The sequence below is a fragment of the Lissotriton helveticus genome, chromosome 9 (genome assembly GCF_964261635.1).
Source record: "Lissotriton helveticus chromosome 9, aLisHel1.1, whole genome shotgun sequence".
Taxonomy (NCBI): domain Eukaryota; kingdom Metazoa; phylum Chordata; class Amphibia; order Caudata; family Salamandridae; genus Lissotriton; species Lissotriton helveticus.
This window is the reverse complement of record NC_136070.1, coordinates 428,228,082-428,253,906: the sequence shown is the minus strand read 5'-3', so window position 1 is coordinate 428,253,906 and position 25,825 is coordinate 428,228,082. Positions and strand designations below refer to the sequence as shown.

At 42.6% G+C, this 25,825-nt stretch overlaps 1 protein-coding gene across 3 annotated transcripts in view; it reads right to left on the bottom strand.

Moving 5' to 3' along the window:
• Positions 1–25,825, bottom strand: part of TRAF3 (TNF receptor associated factor 3) — a 554,449-nt gene that overhangs the window by 140,499 nt on the left and 388,125 nt on the right. For all 3 annotated transcript variants that reach the window (XM_078660220.1, XM_078660221.1, XM_078660222.1), the window contains exon 4: positions 20,661–20,765. In XM_078660220.1, coding sequence (XP_078516346.1) covers positions 20,661–20,765 — 105 coding nt within the window. The remainder of the gene's footprint in view (positions 1–20,660; positions 20,766–25,825) is intronic.

The following is a 25,825-nucleotide window of genomic DNA, read 5'->3' as shown; positions in this document are numbered from 1 at the left end:
AAAGTATTCCTGGGCGCGGCCTTATTTTCTGACAGTGACTTGTGTCAGTAGAGGCCGTGCCCAATTGCTGTTTTCCCTTTGCAGGATGTTAGATTACGCTGCCGCCTCCTACGGTGAAAATTGCAAAAAACACAGTTGATGGACAGAATGTAGAACAATGTCAAACATTCACCCCAGTACAAGGATCTGGGCCTAAATCCATCGTTTTTTTGCACTCCACACCACCCTGGGTTAGACACTGGCTATATGCAAATCAGCTCTGGCCCTGTGCCTCATGGGAACAGTCCAGTCCGAACTACCAAGCCATGTCTTTCCCAGACCGGAATCAAGCATCCAAGGACCGGTTTCTGGCTATCAGCCTTCATCAGCCTGGATAGCTTGACTCCAGTGGTGTGGAGAGCCTGGGACTCACGTCTGAGCATACCCAGCACACTCGGGGTGAAAATTGCAAAAAACACAGTTGATGGACAGAATATAGAACAATGTCAAACATTCACCCCAGTACAAGGATCTGGGCCTAAATCCATCGTTTTTTTGCACTCCACACCACCCTGGGTTAGACACTGGCTATATGCAAATCAGCTCTGACCCTGCGCCTCATGGGAACAGTCCAGTCCGAACTACCAAGCCATGTCTTTCCCAGACCGGAATCAAGCATCCAAGGACCGGTTTCTGGCTATCAGCCTTCATCAGCCTGGATAGCTTGACTCCAGTGGTGTGGAGAGCCTGGGACTCACGTCTGAGTATACCCAGCACACTCGGGGTGAAAATTGCAAAAAACACAGTTGATGGACAGAATGTAGAACAATGTCAAACATTCACCCCAGTACAAGGATCTGGGCCTAAATCCATCGTTTTTTTGCACTCCACACCACCCTGGGTTAGACACTGGCTATATGCAAATCAGCTCTGACCCTGTGCCTCATGGGAACAGTCCAGTCCGAACTACCAAGCCATGTCTTTCCCAGACCGGAATCAAGCATCCAAGGACCGGTTTCTGGCTATCAGCCTTCATCAGCCTGGATAGCTTGACTCCAGTGGTGTGGAGAGCCTGGGACTCACGTCTGAGCATACCCAGCACACTCGGGGTGAAAATTGCAAAAAACACAGTTGATGGACAGAATGTAGAACAATGTCAAACATTCACCCCAGTACAAGGATCTGGGCCTAAATCCATCGTTTTTTTGTACTCCACACCACCCTGGGTTAGACACTGGCTATATGCAAATCAGCTCTGACCCTGTGCCTCATGGGAACAGTCCAGTCCGAACTACCAAGCCATGTCTTTCCCAGACCGGAATCAAGCATCCAAGGACCGGTTTCTGGCTATCAGCCTTCATCAGCCTGGATAGCTTGACTCCAGTGGTGTGGAGAGCCTGGGACTCACGTCTGAGCATACCCAGCACACTCGGGGTGAAAATTGCAAAAAACACAGTTGATGGACAGAATGTAGAACAATGTCAAACATTCACCCCAGTACAAGGATCTGGGCCTAAATCCATCATTTTTTTGCCCTCCACACCACCCTGGGTTAGACACTGGCTATATGGAAATCAGCTCTGACCCTGTGCCTCATGGGAACAGTCCAGTCCGAACTACCAAGCCATGTCTTTCCCAGACCGGAATCAAGCATCCAAGGACCGGTTTCTGGCTATCAGCCTTCATCAGCCTGGATAGCTTGACTCCAGTGGTGTGGAGAGCCTGGGACTCACGTCTGAGCATACCCAGCACACTCGGGGTGAAAATTGCAAAAACACAGTTGATGGACAACGGTGGCGGGAGTGAGACTACAGGTTTGGAACTGGAAGCCTGACTGAGCAATTGCGACTCTCACTGCCGCGCAGTGATTGAATCAACGTGACCACAGCTGGAGCGCAGGCACAAGGTACAGTACTGCAGCTGAGCATTGAATACAGCGGGGCTGAGGGAGTGCAGTAGATCGTTGTGGCCTGGAAGACTCACTATGAGGAGGCGGGCAGTCCGGCCTTAAACCACATTTCCCGTCTGCCGTTCACCTAATGTAAGTACGTTTATTTTCGTACAGACTAGTGCAGGTAAAACTTGCGATCTGTAGCGCGGCTCACTGTAACGCGCTTTAAATCATACGACGTTGGCTTACTCAGCTGCCAAACTGTGTGTACGCGCCTCGCAGCCTAGTCCCCGGAATGAATACCCGTACCGGGGCTCTCTGACGTGGCCGCTGGAGGTCGACTGTCAACTGTTTTGGCGCATTAAGGCAACTGACCTGGACCGCTGGCTACACTGTGCTGGGAACATAGCATCGCGCCAACTGGGCCGGGGACCTCTCACTTTGGGTAAGAGTTTGTTGGGGCCTCGCACATGATTGTTAGGGCGGCCTAGTCGTGAAGGCCACTACGTTATTGCCCTTCCATTTGTGGTGCTTTGCAGAAGCTAACTTAAGAGTTTCTCATTGCTCAGAAAGGTGTTATTTATGATATTTGTGTTTCCCTCGTCTTCATTGATTTTGCTTGTGAAATGCGTCACTCCTATTTGTGGTAACGTCACTCATAATTACACTGAATATATGAAAAAAATGTATTTTTTTGTTTCAAAGGTTTTATATAGCGCTGGCTAGACCCGGAGGTATCAGAGCGCTTTACATGAGCATCAGATCATAGTTACAGGTTACATCGCTACAAAGGTTACACAGTTATTAGAGCATGGCAACATAGTTAGTTGTAAGGTCAAGATAAACAATAAGCACAAATACGTAAGGGGAAAAGCAGGCAAAGGGAAAGATTCAGAGGAGGGGGAAGGAGCTGGGGAAGTAGACAGGTAATGAAGGCGGGAAAGAGAAGGGGAGGGTGAAGGACATCGCATGGAAAGAGGAGGGGAAGGGCGACTGGGACACAAACCGGTAGACGAGTCAAAGCAACGTCCAAAGTCCAGTAAGCTGTGATCCCAGGGGAAGTAGTATCACTTCCCTATCTCTGTTGCGAGAGGCTCCCTTTACGCAGTGGACTCTCTCAGAGGGGTCTCTGAGACTCCAAGGCCTACATACTGGATCCTTCCCCAAAAAGGGGAGAGGGAGTGCGTTGGCAAGGGGTGCCATACCATACCTCAGCTGTGAGTGGCTCCCTTGGTGCAGTGGACTCTCTCATTGGGTACGCTGAGACTCCAGAGTATAAATATTGGATCTTTCCCCAAAAAGGGAAGAAGGAGTGCTTAGTCAACGGGCACAAAGGACAGGGGGCTAGGCAGACTAGCAGGCAAGGTGAGAGATTCAGGGGAGAGTGGATAGGAGCAAGGAGCTAGGGAGGTAGACCAAGGGAGAAAGAGTACTAAATGGGAACAAATTTAATTAATGAGTTATTATATAGTGCTGGCTAGACCCGATGGAATCAGAGCGCTTTACATGAGGGACAATAATGTTGCAAATTACATCGGTTAAAAGTAACATAAGTATCAAGAAAAGCATTTAAAGAACATAGGGGACACGGTGAATGGAGCAGGAAGGGTAAGGGGATAGGGTTAAGGGGTAGGAGAAAGACAGGGCGTAGAGACGAGGGGAAAATCTGCCCAAGGTCCGACTGGGTAGGTGACGGCAGGAAGGGGGAGTCCACAACCCATCTTCTCTTTAGCTATATGGTAGCTCCACCGGGCATCAGCCAAATCACTAGGTCTCCACAGTCTGGGGTAAGTTCCGCAGGATCCAAGTCCTGATGTGTAGGCAGGTTAGGGGATAGGTTCAAGATCTGGTCAATGTCCAATTGTTGTCCCAGGGAAGTAAAACAACGTGTAGGGGACCACTATGGAAGCCATCTTGGGGGTCAGGCAGGGGACTGTACTGTACACTGGTGGCCATCCCAAGGTTAGGCATCAGGCAGTTAACCCCTTCGACGCTCATGACGAGCTGGGCTCGTCATGAGGTAGCCTCCTCGCACGCTCATGACGAGCCCAGCTCGTCATGAAACATGCGTTTTTAAAAATCTCAGCACTCGAGCAGAATTCCGCTAGCGCGCATGCGGTTAAAGTCAATATCCAGGACAGCGGCTGCCAGAAAATAACAAATCCAGCATGCACACACCATCACACACACAGGCATGCACAAGCACACACCAATGTGAGCACACACACTCATTTGCGCCCTGACGCACACAGAAAAGCACATAGCCAGAAACATCCAAGAACACAAGCACATATAAAATCCCATGCTCTAATACAAAAAACACCCAAATACAGACACAAGCAAACACCATCACATGCACAAGCACACACAAATGCGCTCACTCTCATATACACGCAGACACGCACAAAGGCACATACAGAAACTATCAAAAAAACACAAGCACACATACAATCACATGCTCCAGAACAAAAATACCCAAAGACGAACACACAAATAAATGCACACACACCATCACACGCACAGACATGCACAAGCACACAACAAATGTGCGCACACACTGAAACAGAGGGCGCACATACAGAAACATCCACACGCACACGCACAAGCACACATACAATCCCATGCTCTAATACAAAAATACTCAAATACATGCACACACCATCACACGCACAGACATAAGCACACATACAGAAACATCTGCGCGCACAAACACAAGCACACATAGAATCAAATGCTCTAATACAAAAACACCCAAATACATGTCAACACCATCACACGCACAGACCTGCACAAACACACACAAATGTGAACATAGTCTTTCATACAAGCACAGACACACAGACACACAGACACTCACACACGAGCGTCCGCGGGGAGGCCTAGATCAGCTCGTGCTGGCAGTCGAATGAGGGGCCTGGTGTAATCATAGACTGAGGAGCGTTGCAGGTCACGCGGTCTTTCGCAAGGCACACTAGAGACTCGTGGCTCCATCTCCAGCATCAGCTCAGCTCTCCCTCCTGCACAGATAGCGAGCCCTCAGACTTTGCCCCCTATCAGCAGCGGGGGCGCTTGGGGAGGAAATCTCGTTGGTCAGATGGGTATTCCCCCAAAGTAAATGCCAGGCAAGCGTGGCAGCCGTTGCTAAGCCGGGTCTCGCCCCAGGCAGGATCGCTAATGGCGGGCAGGCCCCCCCTCACTGGTGACCCAGATGTCCAATGCGGTGCTCACCGGGAGGTCTGCAACTGCGTTAGGCGCGACTCCTGCGCCAGGACAGACAGGCTACTAGTCCGGTTGCTGTCTTGGGCCCTGTGGGAGGCACTCACATGTCCCAAGCCTAGAGGCCTTCAGAGCGTGTGCCCTTCCAGGGTAGCGGAGGAGATAAAATGGCGGGCAAAACTGTAGGCCTCCAGCAGAGCGGTCACTGCATCCCTGCACCGCCCAGGAGGCTATCAATCTCAATCCCTCTTGGCAGCATTCAGTCTGCGCGCTGGTTCAGGGGCTCTTCCTCGTAGCGCTGTTGCGGGCAGCACCCAGGTCCATCTGGGAGCGAGGCCGCGTCCGCTGCAGTTACCGCTCCAGTGGCTGTGCGGTCCGGACAGGCACCGGAGCAGGTAGCGCCGAGGCGGCCGATAGCAACATCCGCACTGGCACCGGAGGAAGCGCGCTTAAATTCCGGTCCCTGTGTGCACATGTGGGGGGATGGGGCAAAAACAAGGCTATGAAGCGGCAGTAGCTCCGTAGTGCACAGCACCGGCCCGCCACCAGTAGTCGTGAAATTATTTCACAATGCACCCGTGGTTTCAGCCGTCTTCGGTATTGCGCCCCTGAATAATCCTTGTGGAATTTATGAACTTCAGCGTTGGAGAAAATATCACCTTTTGTGCAGGTCTAAATTGCTTCCAAAAATACTTGCACACTTTATAGATCAGATAGTCAGGAACTTGATTCTTTACAAAAAAGCATCATGGGCAATTTTCCCCACACATTTAGTTGCAAACAACTAGAGAACTAAAGAAGCTAGAGAACACATGTCTTTCAAAGCAATAGGCAGCCATTGGAAAGCGAGGGGTGGTAATAGGATACATGCTCTTAGACAGCTTAAATTGAGATATATTCTGGAGCTAGATACCAAAGCCCCGAATGGACTGAATACAGACGAAGAAATATATGTACATTTGGGTTACTAATGGGAGCAACTATATGATGGTCATATATTATTTTGCATTCCTTATGAGCCAATGTGAAGTTTTCAATCAGTTTTACTTTCTGCCTTTGTGGATGAGATGTACAGTTTGTAACATTTTTCATGTCATCTAAATATGTTTTTAAAGATGATAGTTTTTTTGTACGTTCTTATTTTTGTACAGAGAGGATTTCAGCATGGTAGGAGAGCTAAGATATCGTTCTCCCTATGTTTGCCCCCTGGGGTCTGACTGTCTTAAGTACCTATGTGTCCTATCTCATAGGTATCGGCATTCCTATCTTATAGATATCTTTTCTTTTTTCCCCTGATCTATGTTGATCCACAGGCGGTTTATTGTTGTCATCAATATTTGTACATATTTAGCATATGGATTTTCAATATGGAATCACTATGGGGCAAATGTCTGATATTTTGCCTACTGTGCTACATCTGATATGCTGGAGTGGTATTATCGCAACAGTATACACACATGGATATCTGTAGTTATGGTAGTTCAGGAGCTATAATAATTTATATATGTTTGTTGATTGTGTTTTGACTATTTCTCTATGAATTTGGAACACTATGGCCCCTTATTTCATTACTCACTAATATAGGTATTCCATTACTAACTATATATATATATATATATATATATATATATATATATATATATATATATATATATATATATATATATACACATATATTTGGGGACAGAAGATAAGATGGCCACCATTTATTTCTGGATTTAAAGTGTCAGTCTCTATCTATGTTATGTTTCACATTTGTTGGTGCTAGTAACACATGACTTACCCGTGACCAAGGCGTTGTGAACACCGAAACTCGTCAGCTTGTTTTTGCTGCATGGTGATATTGTAATGCAATAAACATTTGACAGTTATTGAAGTGGATTTTGTTTTTGCCACACCGGAGTGTGTCTCCTGTCTAGGGGAGTGTATGTGTGTGTGTGCGTATATATATATATATTCACTGAAAAAACCATAGGTTATAGACCATATATAGTTAGGAATTAGCATTTAGAAAACCTTATTTTACTCACACAAAACCATTGAAATTCCATATATAGTTAGTTGCACTAACTATATATCGCGCACCCGCAATCCACTGCTGATGATGTCACATATTACATCATTCATGACATGGTCAGTGACATCACTGATGACATCACTGATGACATCTCAAATGACATCACTGATGACAACATCCAGTGATTATGTGTTTCTGTAAAGTTTAAATATGTTTTACATATTGAAGAATGAGTGGATGTATAAGTGTCTGAATGAAGGTTTTAGTAGGTGCGTGATTGACTGTATGAGTGAGTGATTAAATGCGTCTTACTAAATGCACGGGTTAGTGACTAAACTGTCTGAAAGTGTGCATTAGCATGTCTGTTGTTGTGCAAGCTGCTGCATGTGTTGATCAGTAGCTATATAAGTAGCTATATGGGTTATTGATTGGTTGCACAAGTATTTGTATGGGAGACTGAGTGTGTGTATGGCTGGCTGGGAGGTGTGTGACTCTGTGCAGATCAATGTGTACTTGTATCAGTGATTCTATAAGAGAGTAAGTATGTGTTAGTATATGTTTGAAAATGTAAGGTACTCTATGTTTAACTGTGTAGATTAGAAAATGGAACTGTGATTGATTCTTTACAGGACTGACTAGGTGTGTGAGTAACTCCATGGATGAGTGGCAGAGTGTGAGTGTCTGTATAGGTGTATGAGTGCATATGATAGTGTTGTAAAGATGAGTGATTGTATGTATGAATGATTGTATGGGTGAATGAGTGAATGTGTGTGTAGACGTAGGAATCAGTGAGTGCGTATGTAGTAACTAGTATTGGTGTGTCAATGGTTTCAAAAATTATACTCTGTATTTAACACTGGGTGTAACAGAGGTTATATTAAAGTGTGAGGAGATGCATTGTATTGTCACATTAATGATATCATCATTGATGTGACCATTGATGTCAAATGAGATATCATCAGTGATGTCATTTGAGATGTCATCAGTGATGTCATCAGTGATGTCACTGACCATGTCATGAATGATGTAATATGTGACATCATCAGCAGTGGATTGCGGGTGCGCGATATATAGTTAGTGCAACTAACTATATATGGAATTTCAATGGTTTTGTGTGAGTAAAATAAGGTTTTCTAAATGCTAATTCCTAACTATATATGGTCTATAACCTATGGTTTTTTCAGTGAATTTTCAAGGTTTTGTAAATGCTAATTCCTAACTATATATGGTCTATAACCTATGGTTTTTTCTGTGAATTTCATTGGTTTTTTAACAGCTAATATCTGTAGCTGTAAAATGTATTCTTCTTTAAATCCAAAAATATATTTTATATGTTTATGAATAATTTTTTTTTTAAATATTTTTTTTTCTACGTTCCCGCTTCGCGAATCGGGAAGCTTCCCGTTAGCTGACCTTGATGCCGCGAAATAGACCGCGAGCCGGTAAACGTTTCTTTACCGCAAGTGCCGCGTTAGAAAACAACATCGTGACGCCTCCCGTCCGCATGACGTTCCACGTTGTCGCGTGATACGTCATATGACGTGCTACGTTAGCGAACTGGTACGCGAAGCGAGTCGCAAAGCGCAGGTTTCTGGAAGCAAACCGTGAGGCCCTGCAAAGCGCTTAACGTAAACACAGCAAGTCATGTGACTTGGTAATAACACTTTTCATTGGTTCATTTCACTTTTGGTTTCCTAATGATGTAAGACTAGGTCATATAATCTAAAATGAACACTTTTGATTGGTTGAGAACTCTTGTTTTTCCCAAATGATGAAAATCCCTCCTTCTTTCCTCACTCTGACTTTCATCATTGTGAGAGAAAGACCCTTTGTGATCACTGAGCAATGGCTTCTTTAGTAGCTTCAGCTGGTGCTTCCCCACCACCTCCACCACATCCAAGGAAGAGTGGACCACCTGCTCAAGTTATAATTCAACAAGAAGAGGAAGAAGAGGAACAGGACGACGAGCACGAAGAGAGGCAGTTTTTGCCTGAGCAGCCCAAGACGTCTCACCGGAAAGAAAACTTCATTTGGCAATTTTTTTAAATTCCCAAAGGTCAGAAAAAAGTAAATGCAAGATACGTAACTTGCCTTATATGTCAAGATAGACTGTCCAGAGGAACCGAGAAAAAATACAGTTTCGGAAACTACACAATGCATCGCCATATGACTAGGTGGCATCCTAACAACTACAGTGCTGCACAGTTTCGGAACGACCTAGATAATCTCCCTATTATGGCCAGAAGATCTGTTGTACCGGAAGTAACGGGACCAGAGGGCAGGGAGATGGTGCCAAATATACAAATCAAATTTGGTGAAGTAAAACACACCTGCGTATTTTGCGATGGATTCATTTCCTACGGAGAAAAAAGCATCACTCTGATCAACAGAGCTATTGACTATCATATGCAAGTTTGTACGAAACGCCCAAAATAATAAATACTTCTTTTTTTGTTTTGTTGCTCCTGTTGAGCCCTTTACAATGAATCGTTTTCATTGCCCCCTCCAAGAAAAACCCCAAAAAATATAAAACCTCAGAAAAATTCAAAAAAAGTAAAAAAATGTTCCGAAAAATAATAAAAAAAATATAAAACAACAAAAACAATAAAAAAAAAAGTTCTTTTCAGAACTACCTCCCCGTTATTAAAAAATTGGTACAATATTTGGAACTGTGCCAACCTCTATTTCTCTTAGTTCGCTTCCCAGTTCGCTCGCCGGTACGCGAACTAGAAGCGAACCAAAAACAGTAAGTATAAGGGAAGGAAACAGACACTTATGTTAAAAGAAAGACAGCTATAGGGGAGTAAACTAGAGATACTATTACCCGTAATCCACTGCTGATGATGTCACATATTACATCATTCATGACATGCTCAGTGACATCATCAGCAGAGGATTGCGGGTTTTTTGTCAACGTGCCTTATCCACGGTTTAATAACGCTGCCTTTTGCTTTATATAAGTTTTCAAATTGTATGAAATATATACCAATAGGTCGTTATGAACCTTTAGGTAGTGCTTTTCTTCATGAGGTCTGGTCGCTTCCATACACATACAGATGTTTCAAAGATGATCAAGAAGTTTATCTGAATGGAGAGGAATGCACTGAGACGCCAGATCATTCACTAATGTGTAGGCACATACAGTTACACGGTTCATGCAACAAACACCGACCAAATATGGCTTGCGTGTTGCAAGGCACGCCAGTTCCTGCTATCATCCCCACGTTCAAGTTGTTGGAAAATGGTAGTTATTTGATGCTCAATAATGAAGATTGTTCTGAGTTAATTGAAAAGGGTCTGCACCTCTGTACGGGTGTTCGCTATGTGAAGCACAAAAGTTTCACGGGCCGAACTCAAGGCCACCTCTCTCTGAGACAAAAGAGCTCTTATTCTTGCCATGCCGTTGAAATCTGTCCCAAGGTTGGTATTTGTGGCCAGATTGAAAACTCCCTATGTTCATGTGTGGGAGGAAATAGAACATTTCTGCAGCAAATAACCCGTTCACTTACTGTTACGATAAAAGGAATACTTTTAATTCAGATTTGCCTTTCAATTTCAGCAAGATGGTTCCGACTATCTTTAACGCATCCTCCACAAAGACCCTGGCGCACTTTTTTAAAGTTGTTACCAGTGGTCTCGTGACTTCATTTGAGAAAATCTTTGGAGTCATCCCTGCTTCCTTTCATTCTATTTTCTCCACTCTGGTTCGTGGATTGGCATTTTTACTAGCATTACCAGCGGACGCTCTTGTGCTTTTTTACATTTTTAAATATGGATGTCCCTCCTATGCAACCTCCCACCCTGCAGCTGCTGACACTGTTCCGCAATCGCATGCTAGAATATTATGGCACAATGCCGTTGGCGATATTAAGCACGGCATATGGATTATCTTTTCGATTCTCCTACTTCACCTGTGTCCAGCCTGTATTTCACTGCCTGACCTGTGATTTCGATTGGGCCATTGATTTGTGTCTCTGCGGACCGGTTTCTCCTGACGTCGACTTTAATCAGCTGATGACTCCTATCATTACTCACGAGTTGGTTTGTCCTGGCGAAAGGATTATGGCTGTGGCATTGATGCATGGACTACTTGGTCCCTGGAATTTACTGGCGGCAGCACAGTCTTTCTTGGAACAGAGCTTTCTTGAAAACCCACCGAGCTGTCCTCTGATGGTGATAGAGGATCCGGTGCTGGGAGAGCACGTATGTTCTTTTCCGCTTTTAAATTGGATGGCTGAACTGTTTTCGGATGAAGACGGTGACTTCCTATTGGAGGCTGTTGCAGCTTATTTTGCATACACAGTTATGTCATAGACCTTTTTCATGTTTGATATGCTGAGTACTAGCATTTCATTGACAATTCATTGACTTATTTGTCAAGTTTTTATTATTTACCTTGCCTATTGGCTTAAGACTCGATAAAGTACTTGGCTGTTTTATTTTTCTTTAGCATTAAATTTTCCTAGTTTTTAATGCTTTACCTTGCGGACCGTCCACATATAAACTTGCAATCTACTCTCATGAGATGGCACTTCTATTATCTTATTCAGTTCGTTTCCGGATCATGGGGAGGTGTCATCTAGGTCCTGGATATCTTTACACCGTGTTAAGTTAGCATGGGCTCATTACCGGTTTAAACGCCATTTTTCCTTTTTTGCAACTTCTGCACACGACACTTAGTTGTTGCTTTAGCTTTCCACCTAGTAGTTCATCGTGGTTTACATGAGAATAATATGTTATTGCTCTACTATCTGCTTTGCTTGTTAAACTATATCTGTACAGCGAGTGCTAAAGTTTCAAGAACAACACGATACAGAATTGTTATGAGGTCTGATCTCCACGACTTCATACTCATAACATAAGTGCAACTTCTGCCAATTCTGGGCATGAGGCGGGTTTTATATTGCTTTGCCGAACACACATACACAACAGTTGATGCGGTTCACATGAAGAGAGAGCTGGTGTATGCTGATGTGATTCCTTCAAATCTAAGACACTAAAGTATGGGCACGCCCTAAACCAACACAAAGAGACCTTCTTAGCAAATAATATAATATGTGTATTAGGGAGGGTGAGATATAAGCAGCCGCGGGCCGTGGAGGGAGTTACGGTGAGGCGGGGAGGGGGAGAAGCAGGGTGGAGCCCTCTCTACCTTGCCCCTCCCCCTCCCCGCCTCCCTGCCCCACCGTAACTCCCTCCACGGCCCGCGGCTGCTTATAAGTGTTGCTAACTCTTATTCATTTACAGCATGTTAACATACTGTCACCATTCGCTTTTTATGTACTAGTAACTATGCTGGTAATTTTGCTACTGATAATATGTGTACTTGTATTCTCCACCCTGCTTCTCCCCCTCCCCGCCTCCCTGCCTCACCGTAACTCCCTCCACGGCCCGCGGCTGCTTATAAGTGTTGCTAACTCTTATTCATTTACAGCATGTTAACATACTGTCACCATTCGCTTTTTATGTACTACTGACTATGCTGGTAATTTTGCTACTGATAATATGTGTACTTGTATAATCTAAGATACTACGCCTCAGAAGACGGCATTAGTAAATAAACATTTCAAATACACATGTGTTCTTCTTAACTCCATGTTCTGGTTTCTAAGAAATATATAACGACCGACTGTTCATGAGTTCCACGTATCCTGAGGTACTATAAGTTCATATTCTGGATTGTCTAAACATTGAGAGTTTGTTATATCCAATGTGACACTGTACCTAGCTTGCTAAGGAGTTTTTGATTACTAACGTGAGTTTTGGGACACCCTAATTCGCCGAGGTTCCAATCCTCTGTCCACAGTTCTGTGTGAGAACAGAAACCCTGCGACAGGGGCACCCCCGACCCTTGCTGGAGCTTCATCACACTTGCGATACAACTCCAGCAATGCGCCACCTTTACGGCACAGATACATCACGCATCTGTGCTGTTTTTGCCCCATGATGCGCCGCATTGTAAATGCAGCACACCATAGGTGACGGAACAGCGGCACAGAATGACTAACACATCCCTGGTGATGCGCCAGTCATCATAAATGTATCCCTATGCTTCTTATCTTGTTAGAGATGAACCGCCATATGTATCATCAAAGTTTTTTGCATTTCCTAAATAGCGAACTTTAACCACTTGGCTGCTAAGGGTCCTCGACGAGCTCCATTGACTTTCCATTGAAATCAATGGAAAGTCCATGACGAGTTACCCTTGTCATTAGCGCTGAAGTGGTTAAGGAATAAATAGCGATTCTTTACCATTCCTAGTTTGCGATTAGCTATTTGCTAATTACAAATTACCCATTCATTTCCTTCATTTCCATAGGGCGGTTGGACTCACTTTTAGCTCGAACGGCTGAATGGATTTGCACGAAACTTGGCAAAATTGTAGGGACTGGTAGCCCGATGTGCCTTTGCTATGTCTCAACATATATGCTCCAGTGGTTTTTACGAAAATTAACTTTGAAAAATATATATTGGGCTACATTGGCCTATATATATGTTGGAGCCCAAATGTAGCCCAATGTAGCCCAATGAAGCCCAATGTAGCCCAATGTAGCCCAAAGATGGCCGCCAGACACACAAAAAAACAAATGTAGCCCAAATATCAGCCAGATGTAGCCCAACTATAGCCCAGTGACAGAATGACCAATCCGCTTCGCAAACCTCCGTTACGCGAGGCGGAGCGCTGTTACAGATATATATCTTTTTTTGAACGTTAATTTCTCAAAATCCACTGGAGCACATATATTGAGACCTAGCAAAGGCACATCGGGCTACCAGTCCCTACAATTTTGCCAAGTTTCGTGCAAATCCATTCAGCCGTTCGATTATTATTATTATTATTTTTTTTTGCCCCGCGGGGCCCTTTTAAAACCTCCACATCAAACCTAGGGGGTCAGCGAGGATCTACTATTCCCCCTTATGGTCATTTGCCCCTTCGCTTTGGCCTCCTCTTGTCTCTCGATCCTACCGAGAGACAAGATGGCGGCCGCTACGGACTGTTTGGAATGTTGACAGACGCCAGAGAACCAATCAGCTTCGCTTCACAAAGCTCCGTTGCGCGAAAAGTACGCGTCCTGGGCCGCTGCCCGGTCCGCTGTTACAGATATATATCTTTTTTTAAACGTTAATTTCTCAAAATCCACTGGAGCACATATATTGAGACCTACAAAAGGCACATCGGGCTACCAGTCCCTACAATTTTGCCAAGTTTCGTGCAAATCCATTCAGCCGTTCGGGCTAAAAGTGAGGCCAACCGCCCTATGGAAAACTCAATGTTAAAAACACGTTTTGGGACCCCCCTTTTTTCTCGGCCCCCACTGGACGAACCCCCCCCAAATTTTCAAGGGCTGCTCAGAAACAAAATGTGCCATTTTCCTGAAAATTTCAGCCAATTCCGTCCACAAACGCCAAAGTTATTAGACATAGAATTTTCAAAAAACCCATAGAGAAAAAATCCTAACTATATATACCTACTGGCGACCGCCAGTAGGTAATATATATATATATATATATATATATATATATATACACACACACACACACACACACACACACACACACACACAAAAAGGCTATTATTAAATATGTCTCAAATAAAGAAAATGAATGAATGCCATTTTAAACTCATTAATATTTATAAATGGTTGGTGCAGTTTCCCCAAATCAATGGCATGCTTCAATACAGACCTTATTTACAGTTCACATCTGAAAAGTACATTTAATTATTTGCTATTGAATTATGGACATGGCATGTCTCAATGTTCATACAAACAGATGTTACTCTTCAGAAGTCTACAAAAATAAGCAAAACAATTTGTGAAAATATAATAAAGAAAGAAGCCCAAGTGGGAGACACTTACAGCAAACACTTTCTTTATCGGTATCTCACAATGTATCATACAGGCTGACAATGTCTTTCTTTCTAAACATAATTACCCTGTGGGCTACAAAATATCTTTAACCCGTAGCATCCTCCTACCTGTTTATTTATTTATTTATTCAATCAGGTTTATATATGTATATAAAAGTATATACATAAAAAGCAGGCATGAAAGCCTTTCTTTTTACATGTTGCTAAAACAGTTTAAATACAATACGTTTTTTTAATGCTTATGCAATTACGGTAGTTACCGAATGCTGGAAACAGACGTTCTGTCAAATTTCCAAAATCGTACAGATCACGCTCACCCCCATCCCCTTCAAGAGCTGTTGAGGGCCCCGGACGAAGAGGGTCTTTATCCATTTAATCCCCCTTCAGGTTAACGGATGACTCATTGTTTGGTGGCAGCACACTTGGGGATCATCTTTCACTGGAAAAGACCCAGAAGTCTCTACTATGCAATTACGGTGGGCAAAGATATGGGACATCTTGGCCATGGAGAGCCTGACCGCAAAAGTAAGGGATACTCAGTTGCGTTTTGACAGAATATGACCTAGTTTTCTGACCTTTGCAAAGGATAGTTCTGCAGGCCAGACGCATGCGCGTCCCCAGGGTTTGTAGGGCTGTGATGGTGTGGAGATGGATAGAATTCAGGGGGTGGTGGACAAAGAGTGAATATGTTGGGTGTATGTGGTCATTGATGGAGATTGTCTTGTTGGAGTTCCTTGCTCTTTTTACTGTGAAGCGACTTGTCCGGGGCTCATTTCACGTGCCCAATGTTGTACTGTTGTTTTTATGATTTCTCTATGCTATGTGCTGCTCGCTCCTGGTGAGAACATATTTCGTTTTTGTTCGTGTAATATGTTTGTTTTCTTTCCTGTAAGCTTGAAAAATAAAGTTGTTAAAAATGCATATGCAATTTAAAAGAATTAGATAGGCATTTCAAATCTAAAAATTTGGCTGCAAGTCTACCGATATACATTTCTCTTAGTCGCTTTCTTCAATCCTTCCCTGATTTCAAAGCATTCAGAGATGGTTAGAAAAACACATAAAATTCACTCTTTGAGGCTCTCATTTAATTCAGTGATAATGAAAACCCTTCATGGTCTAGAGGAATAGCAAACTCCAAAGGAGAGTACACTGGTGGAATTTCCTCCACTTTAGGGACTGTATGATTCAAGAAATGCTGCCAGGAGTCTCCTCCAGGTATAGTGTTTTCTACTTAAGTTCGAGAATTTTCCATGACCACTCGACTCTAATACAGCCCCATTGGAGATCTATTTATCACTGTAATTCTAAACTACAAACATAGATGATAGGGAAACTAATTCGATGACAGATAATGCACATGTGTACAATTCCAGAAATAGGAGCAACATTAATTTTAAAATGAACAGGCTGGTACCAACTATAAAAGTCATCAATAGCCCAATGCAGTTCCTCTCCTCTAAAGCAATATATAGCTAAGGGTCAGACAGATTTAAATAATTTGTTTTCAATTAGTAGTTCTTGATTTAAATTATTTAACTATCATAGTATAACTCAGTTTATAAGCATACAATCTACATCACATATACACTACATGACCAAATGTAAAAATGTGGTACAAGTTAAGACAACGTTATAACACTAGATTCTAGTTACTGAAATATGAGTACTTAGTTAATCGAGTAAAATCTGTGGTTTTAATAATTCCACGCTAATTACATATGTGTGCAGGTTTTGAGGGTGTCATTTCAAAATAACTGCTCCTCTCAATGATCAATGCTTGTAAGTTTTATGCATGTAAAAGTGCCATCCCTACCTAACCACCTCATAATGTCTAGTTACAATACATGCTTCCTTGTGAGAAATACTCTCTTGTGTTGCATATCAACTTGCAAATGGTTCTTCCTTTATAAAGTACTCACAGGTACTGGACGATAAGCGGACCGCACTTGTTAGGATCCACTTCACAGTGTCTGAACACACTGCCCACGGAGATCAAACTATTCTGGCTATTCTTCATTGCGTTGGGTAAATATTTATTTCTCCCTTTATTATTTGGATGACACCTAAGGTTGAATTATTCACAAAGAGTTCCGTAAACTTCCAAAGCTTTTAGATACATATGAAGTGGACAGGTGTTTAAAAGAAGTACCTTCTCCAAAAACAAATCTGATGCAACATATACTACTGTGTCACTAGGCAAGAACATTGCTGAGGTAGGTGCCTAGATCATTAATGTGCAATGATCTGCTTTATTTACAGGGAGCGCAGAATAACCTTAAGCAACTGCTCGTGACATAGGATCCCACATAATGCATATCCAAGTTTGTTACGTCGCAAAACCAGTTTGTACTATGCAAAGTGGCCTATTAGAAATGTGTATACATTAAGAAAAATAAAATGAATGATAGCATGGGCTGGTGTCTTCACAGCCCCTCGTACCTCTAAGTCACATTTAAACATGTTCTCTCTGCTTTATTTATTTGTGCGGGAGGTGCCTGCCATCGTGGGAAGCAAAGATGTAATAATGCTAGGTAAGACTGGTAATGAATAGTATCGATGAAAAGACAAAAAGACAAAGTCAAACTTAAACGATGTATAATCCTGATTTGACAGGAAAACTCAGTTTAAGTGCTTCTGAGCTTTGTTTTGTAGTGCACATCTGAGGCGGGAAGGGTTGAGTGTGGGGGAGAAGGAGTGAGTGTGGGGGCGATGGGGTGGCGGGGTTGGGGGGAGCCCGGGAGACATGTTTGCAAAGTAGTGCCACTTATGAGAGAAGGGATTCCCCAACATTTAAAGATCCACCTTCAGGTATGGTGGTTTTTATTTCCCATCTGGGCAGCATACTCATGCACTGAGTTGGTGAGCCGGAATGCAAACAACAGATGAGAAGAAATTGTAGGGGAGGCAAGTTCATGTGAATGCAAACATACTGCAGGATAGAATGCACTTGACTCCTAGGGAAGAGGAGCCACTACGACATCAGACTGCGTAGCACCGGTACCATGGGTCCAAGTGGAGGCAAGGAGAATGGGTTCATTTCCCCAAAACTGGGTAGTTGAAGGTAGCCCCAATTGGGGATAATTAGCATGTGAGAAAGAAGCATCTAGTGCTTTGAGCCCAACACATCCCTGGATCCTAAAACCACTGCATCTGCTGAAAAACTGATAATGATGCTTCTGCTGGGGAGACAGGCAGCGCAGTCTGAGGCACCCTGAGGGTCTTTAGGAGCCACCACCTTATTAATCGACAGTGGGGGCTTAGAAAAATTGCTATCAAGAAGTTACAGATAGTAGTCAGAGTTACCAAGTTTACAGCAATTTTGATCTCAGAGGCAATAGAAGCACACAGAAGCTAGCAGATTCCAGGGACCGACACTTCTGAACCCTATTATCCCAAAGCATCAAGAAGAACTTCTGTCAGCGGCGAAAGCACTTTCCCACATTGCCTGCAATAACAGCAGAGCACAAGCCTAAGGTCAGATTACACGCATGAAGATCGAGAGGTATTAGTGGAAAGTCATGGAGGAGTAAGATGGACCAGCCTGAAGTCAAAAAGTGGTAACCGAACCCGCAAATATTTTCCTAAAAAGAGTGACAGCTCTGAAAAAACAGTGTTGCCACCCTGAAAAACGAAATAGGAGTGTAACTGCAGCTCAGAAGGCGCTCGCAGTGTATCAACAGCCCTCTTGAAGTTCTTGTTTTGGTGATAAGACTGTGCTAGGTAGAAGAACTTTTGGAGAACGTCCTGAGACTTCACAGGAAATATAGGGGATAACAAAACAGGTTACATGGAGATCCACCAATCAGATTATGTGAAACAATATGATCAAAGGAGGCAGATACATATCAAACTGTGACATCAACTTCCTTCAAGGGATGGGAGCAGAGGTGTTACAGTGGAAGGCACAGAAACTGTGTTTTTTAAAGATGCCCAGCAGTGGTATGGTGTTTTAAAAGTGTGAGCATTCAGCAAGTCATCATAAAATCATTATTTAAGTCTTGTAAAAGAAAAAAAAAAGGAGAGCAGTACGATCGGAAGATAGTTGTTATCAGACGTGAAGTTTAAAACATCCTTTACAGACAAAGTCATAAATGTAAAGCTAAGCTAGCACGATCGGAAGATAGTTGTTATCAGACGTGAAGTTTAAAACATCCTTTACAGACAAAGTCATAAATGTAAAGCTAAGCTGGTCACTAAAAATAAGAAAGGGTATACTTGGTGTATGAAGAGGTGATACCATCAATGGGTTTAAGACTGAAACAAAAAGTATGTAAGAGTGTTCCTCACTTATGTACTGACGGTAACAGCACACAAATACTTAAAGGAAATACCAGAAAAATCAAGTATCACTTCGTTTCCAGCTGCGTCAATTGCAGTGAAACATTTTTACTGGTGCATACTGGAAGGTACTGCAAAACAAGTAACTTGTTCGCTCTGTACATTAACCAGCAATTCAATATGAAACTAAAAAAGAGAGGTGATCACCAACTAAAAACTGTTGCCTGAAAACAAAAAAAAACTGACTTTCAAACTACAAAGTAATTGGAGGGTGGCTACAAGAGAAAGTGAATTACAAGCTAAATTCAAGTTCAAGTAAAGTTTAAGTTCCCTATAGCGATTACAAATGAAATGAACTCAAAAAGTTTCACTTTTTCAATTCTGGTAACACTTCCGTTTTTGTATTGGCAGGATGGTTTTCTTCAGTTTTTGCTTTTTACTTTATATGTTCCTTTATTTTGTTGCATTTCACAACTTTGGTTTCCACCACCGTTTAAGGTAGCTATCAATATCAACATACTGAGATGCCCACTTGAGTCTCAAATTCATTGTTCGAAAATGCACTATCTGCAAGATGCATCAACGTTCGATTTTGCGAGTCCTTAATTGCGAAGTTTAAGGATTCGCATTTAGGGACTCGCAAAATCAGATGCATGTAGGATTTGCTAAAATATTAGCAATTCCTAAATATTCCTTATTTGCGACTCGCAGAGTGCGATTCGCAAATAAGGATGACATCTCATTGATTCCTATGGGCCAAGAGGCCCATAGGAATGAATGGGAGGAATTCTCAATTTGCGATTAGCAATTAGCTAATCGCAATTTGAGAATGCGATTTCAAGGGTGATGGGTGTCCAAAGGACACCCTGTTGCACCCCTTAAATTGACCTGGACACTGGTATTGCGCACACACATGTCCCAAGGACATGTGTGTGTGTAACATACAACTTTGAAAGATGCACTTTAGTGCATTTTTCAGTTTTCGCTATTTACCATGAAGTTTGATTTCACGGTAAATAGCGACCCCTATCAGCGAAATAGTAAGCTATTTTACATTCATGCATTGCATTTAAGGAATCTCAATTTGAGATTCCTTAAATACAATTGCAAATAGCGATTTATGCATTTAGGATGATGCATCCCAAATGCATAAATACCGGTCGCAGAGGGACAGATTCTGAGAATCTGCCCCCTTGCGAACGGTATTTCGCTTGATGCATCTAGCTGTAAGACCTTAACTAGAGTTTCCAGTGTCTTCCAGTCATTGACCAAGAGGCTGTACCATGCTGTCTTCCGAGAAGCAATCAGACATTAACTTCACATTGATAAACAACTCAACTCCTGCAGTATTTTTTTTAAATTCAACAACGAAAAATTACATTTCCCAAGAACCACCTCTGAGAGCTTACCATAAGATTACCCAGTGTTATTTGCTCTTTGCAGCCACGGTTTTCATTTCGGCAATACATTTGGAGGGCAAGGACCTCTCGCTTACAACAGTTGTCCTTAAAAACCTGAAACAAAAATCGAGAAAAGGCTTTAACTTTAAAAAAAACATTTTTAATAGAAACATTTTCAAAACTCAGTAAACATGTATTTCCTATAGGAACACTGCGTCAAACTTTCACTTTGATGTGAAAAAGTTAGAAGTATATATAATACATTACTGCAAATTTGTAATACCACATTGTTTTGCTATTTGACTGGCTCAAAAGACCAGAATTGATTAGTTAATTATGAACAGAAAAGTAACACCAATAATTAAGGTGCTCTTTGTAGGATCTTTCAAAGCACCATCTAGTTAAGATTCCAATTCAACAAACACATGTTTCTTTAATTGCTCAAGATTGATAGTGTCTGATCCCACTTGGTCCATTTTGATCATCATGGTTTCACTTATCACTGGTTAATCTTGTCGCACTGGACGTCCCTTCAGGGGCTTCCACTGGGATCCAATCTAAAGGGCTTGAGAAACACTGTTCTAGGCCAAATAAGGGACGAGAATCCTCCTATTCAGTGGTGGCTACTCCGCTAAGGCAGAGGAGCGTCGCACCACTGGTTTCGGCAGTGAAACTAAAGGAAAAATGAAATTTATAATAACTGGTTGTTATTATCATTTTAATTGTTCCTGCTGCGGCTTGGTGTGCGGAGAGGGCGGGTCTGCTCTGCTCTGCTATCCAAGCAGGGAAGGAGTAGTGGCACCCTCCACTTTGCATGTTCTCCATGCAGACTGCATTACTGCCAACATGGAGAACATACCCAGGTCCCCATTCCCTGGCTGAGCACCGAACCACGGCACTCAGACCAATCACAACGCTGCATTGCAGCATTGTGACTGGTCAGGGGAGCCTGAGTGAACTTCCTGGTTCCTGCAGAGCGGAGGGATGGCGAAGAACAGCAAGGAGCTAAGGTAATTTTGTTTCCCCTTTATTCGCCCTCCCTCGATCTGTGAAATCCACTACTGCTCCTAACTAAAAAAAAAGAGGGTGTGGAGAAAAGGAGGGATCACATCGAATTGAATTCATCATTGAACTCTGCATTTTCAAACAAAATCTACAGAAATATATTTGGTGCTCCTTACAAAACTCCAGGTGCAGGAGAAAAAAAGCAATCAAACTATAAAAATTAGATTTAACCAAAATCCCTGACCCGTGTTGTCTTTTTTTAAATGTAAAATATCAGAGTGATTGATTTTCTTTGGAAATAGTAAACAATGCAAATGGACATATTTACAAAGCAACGAGAAATGTGAACGTTAATGAATAAGTTGTAGAAGCTCTTAATGGGCTTATGATAAACCCAATTTATACGCTGGTAAAGGATGGACCTGCCGGGGCATTATCGCGTATACAGAGTACATAAGAACTCTACCTTAGTTCAGAAAAAGTATAGCTTAAGTAATGAAAATCAGAGTACCAAAGTAGAATCAAGAGAGGCAGGATTGGTCTGTAAATCCATCCTGTGTTACTTTGGTGAAGTAACTTGTTTTCACCCTCATGGACAGATCTTTCAAATTTGCAACTAGCTGAGAAAAGATAATCAATCAGATGTAAATGTAGCCGGTGGCAAGGGTGCAAGAGCAAGCCAGGCTATCAGCAAAGAACTCTCTGAATAAGGTATCATCACTGATTTTGGCAATCGAGCAAGCTTCGCTTCAAGGATATGAATCTTTATTAGATTTGTAGTTCCCAAATCTATAACCAGTAACACCGCAATTATGCGATTTTACGGCTGCTGCGTTTTCTGCAAAATTATGTGTTTGCCACATAATCCATCATCTACTGATTAACCTGCACATCCTGGCAAACAAAATGTTGCTATTAGCTCAAACAGATCAAGTTAGCAAAAAACAAAAATGTAGGGACACGATTTGTCACGCAGTGGAAGACCCTTCGCAAAGGTTGACAGTAGCCTTCCTGTTGCTTATTGCTGTATTTGGGTGTTAGACTGGTATTCAGATGAAACCCTTGCACGGAGCTATAGAGTAAAAATAACGAATAATAAAGTCATACTATCATGAAAAGTGCCCCATTTTGCTGCCAAATTTGCCCCTTTGTAGCTGCATATTTTAGTCATCCCCCCGCTGCATAATTTGGCACTCCTGTGCCTTATAATTCCAGTGGCGCTATGACTAATAACCTTGTGTCGAAATTCTGACAAAAGTACATTCTATAAATCACCAGAGACCACTTCCCACCACATCCCCAATAATTGTGTAAAAGCAGACCACATAGCTATAGAACACATAGTGTAAATACAACTTTACAACACAACTTCCTGCTCCGGTGATTTGAAAGTTAAATGCAGTGAGGAGGCAGACAAGACCAGATCTCATGCAGAACTTCAAGAAACATGGGAATTATTCGTTTGAAAACGTCTGTGCCAGCGAAGCTCTTCTGTCACATTTTCTTTCATCGGTTCATCAATCATCTTTTGCAGGTCCTCAATTGTTGTACAGCATTTTTTTTTGCTGCAGCAATCCAGCAGGGTTTCAGCTGAGTCAGAGTCCAAAAACAGCTACTGCATTTCTTTATGGAATAGACTGAATTGTGCTATTGACCCTGTTTCCAAGGTAACCTCAAAGAAATAATATGCAGGAAAAGTCCTACAACGCAAGTTGGCACTTTTATATCAACACGAGAGTGCTATTTTTATAATCCTTTTCTTTTAACAGAACAATCAAATATGGTGCTTTATTGACACCAACATTTCACTCAACGCAACCCACAGTACACCCGCCACCACTGCTGACATCAATACAGTCAATAACTAAAATGGCATCTTTATTAGAGAAACCTTGACCCCCTTGACTATCACTCACATATTCATGTTTGGGTCCCTAAAGACTACTTGGTTTGGAACACTGACCAACCGAATTGTCCTGAAGGAGGTGTTTCTGTTATCATTCGAACATTGTGGACCTGAAAATGTGAACATCAACCTGCATTCATGTCTTTCAAGCTCCTCTTGTATTATTCAACACTGCCGACAATTTCCTTTGAAACTTAAACCTTCTAGGCAACATAGCTACAAAAGCATTAAGGATTACTTCAATATCTGGTAGCCATCACCAACATGGCACCGCTTTTCACATATCCATCCCTGGATAAGGGAAACATAATGGATCTCATTTGAACATGTACACCCAGCATCATATCCAGCCCCTCTGCATTTTGACTGGCAGATCAAGCTATCATCAACTGTGATAAGACCTACACCTCAAAAACTCACTGAATTCAAGCAAAGCCATTCAAAACAAAAAGTGGATCCTTTAGAACTTCCCACAAGGCATTTTCCATATTAGCCTGGCAGTCACATCTGACTCAATACATACGTTGTAATCCTTCTACAACACTACAAAACAGCTCTCCAGACAAAAGCAGATGGCCATACACGGATAAAACCCCACTGCATTAAAGGCAAACCATGTTTCATCTAGTAGGTCAAGAGTACCATCTGACGCCAGAAAAAGAAATGGAGGCATGCATAAATATGAAACATCACAACCTCCTTGAAACAATTCTGGGCCACCAAGAGTCCGCACATCACAGTTGCTAAGGTTGCGTCCCATATAAATTTCATCAGCAAGGCTTCAATAAGGCACAGTGGGTTCTTTAACACCATCAGATGCTACATAAATAAATATTTCAAGTAGACCCCAATTCATCCACTACACAGAGAGGTGGTCAGCCATAAACAACTCCTTCAAAGACAAGATAAACAAGATGCAACAGCACACTGATTGCACAAAAGCTCCCTACATGGTGATTTCACCGTACAACATACCCAAATGGATGATCTGCTACATCCTGTACACAGACCATATGGAATGCCTGCTCCAGTTCCTCAAAGCCGTAACTTACGAAAACAAAAGCATTGCGTCAACAGTCAAGGAGGTGATATCCAGGGAAACGCTGACACTGTTACTAAACATCCTAAATGTGTTCCTCTGCAAGTAAAATCAGATTTTGAATAACCTTGCAAACAATGGTCTAATTATACATCTACTATTACTTGGAAAACATATCGAGAATGACATTGTAAAGACCTTGCAAGGCAGATCAAGAGCAACAGCCTTCTGTAGGGCTTGGAAACTGGCATTAGGCAACATTACAGCATGGACACCGGGATCACTGAAGCTCTTCAGTCAAAGACAATGACAGCCTCTGCCTTCTCTTCCTTCTTGATCACTGCAGTTTTTCACACTGTCCACTATCAAGTTCTGCTAGACACCCTCACTTCCTGAATGGCTTTGGTGGCATCACCCTGCAATGGTTCTAATAGATGAGCTCCTTCAGCTACAACTGAAGAGCTCATCTAGCTACAACACAGCCACCTTAAAAATGGCCCAGCAACAATTCAAGCTAAAGATGAATCTGACCAAGACATTGGGTCTTTATTGCCAATGCCATAATGTAATATCAGATGCAGGAATAGCTTGATGAGAAGAATCTGGACATCTGCACCTTGTCAAAAGTGCCAAATCCCTTACCGTTTATTAATTCACGCCAACTTCAGCTAAAAGATGCACAATGCACACAAGACAGCATGACATTAACAGTCCCAAATTTACAAAGAGAAGGCACACTCAACAGATGACAACATCTTAACAGCTGATAGTGTGCTGGTCTTTGAAGGCACGAACACTCTACTTGTTTGAATCCTCTAGATCCATAAGACACCCTTGAATAAAGTTATTCACACACTCCTCCGCTTTATAAAAGGTCGCCTAAAATTCAATATGATACTAATGCCCTGAGAGTGCTTCACAGTCTCGCACTGCCTGCAAAAATCTCCTTCAAGACTTGTGCATCATAAGTAAGTCAATTAGCAATAGCACCCTATCATTTCTGGCAATCACAATCAAGATGTCTGGTGGCCTTTGTAAGACATGCAGCAGTAACAGAGCCAACTTGTAATCCAGGAGGTGCAAGAAGGCAAAGGCCAGGACTTCTCCTGCTAATCTATGAGGGTTTTGAACTGAAATTCGGAGTTTTCAACTGGAATTCCACCCCAGTTCAAACCTTCCAGGTGCCAGCGCTTTTTTGTTTCAGACAACAGTCACAGTGTACAG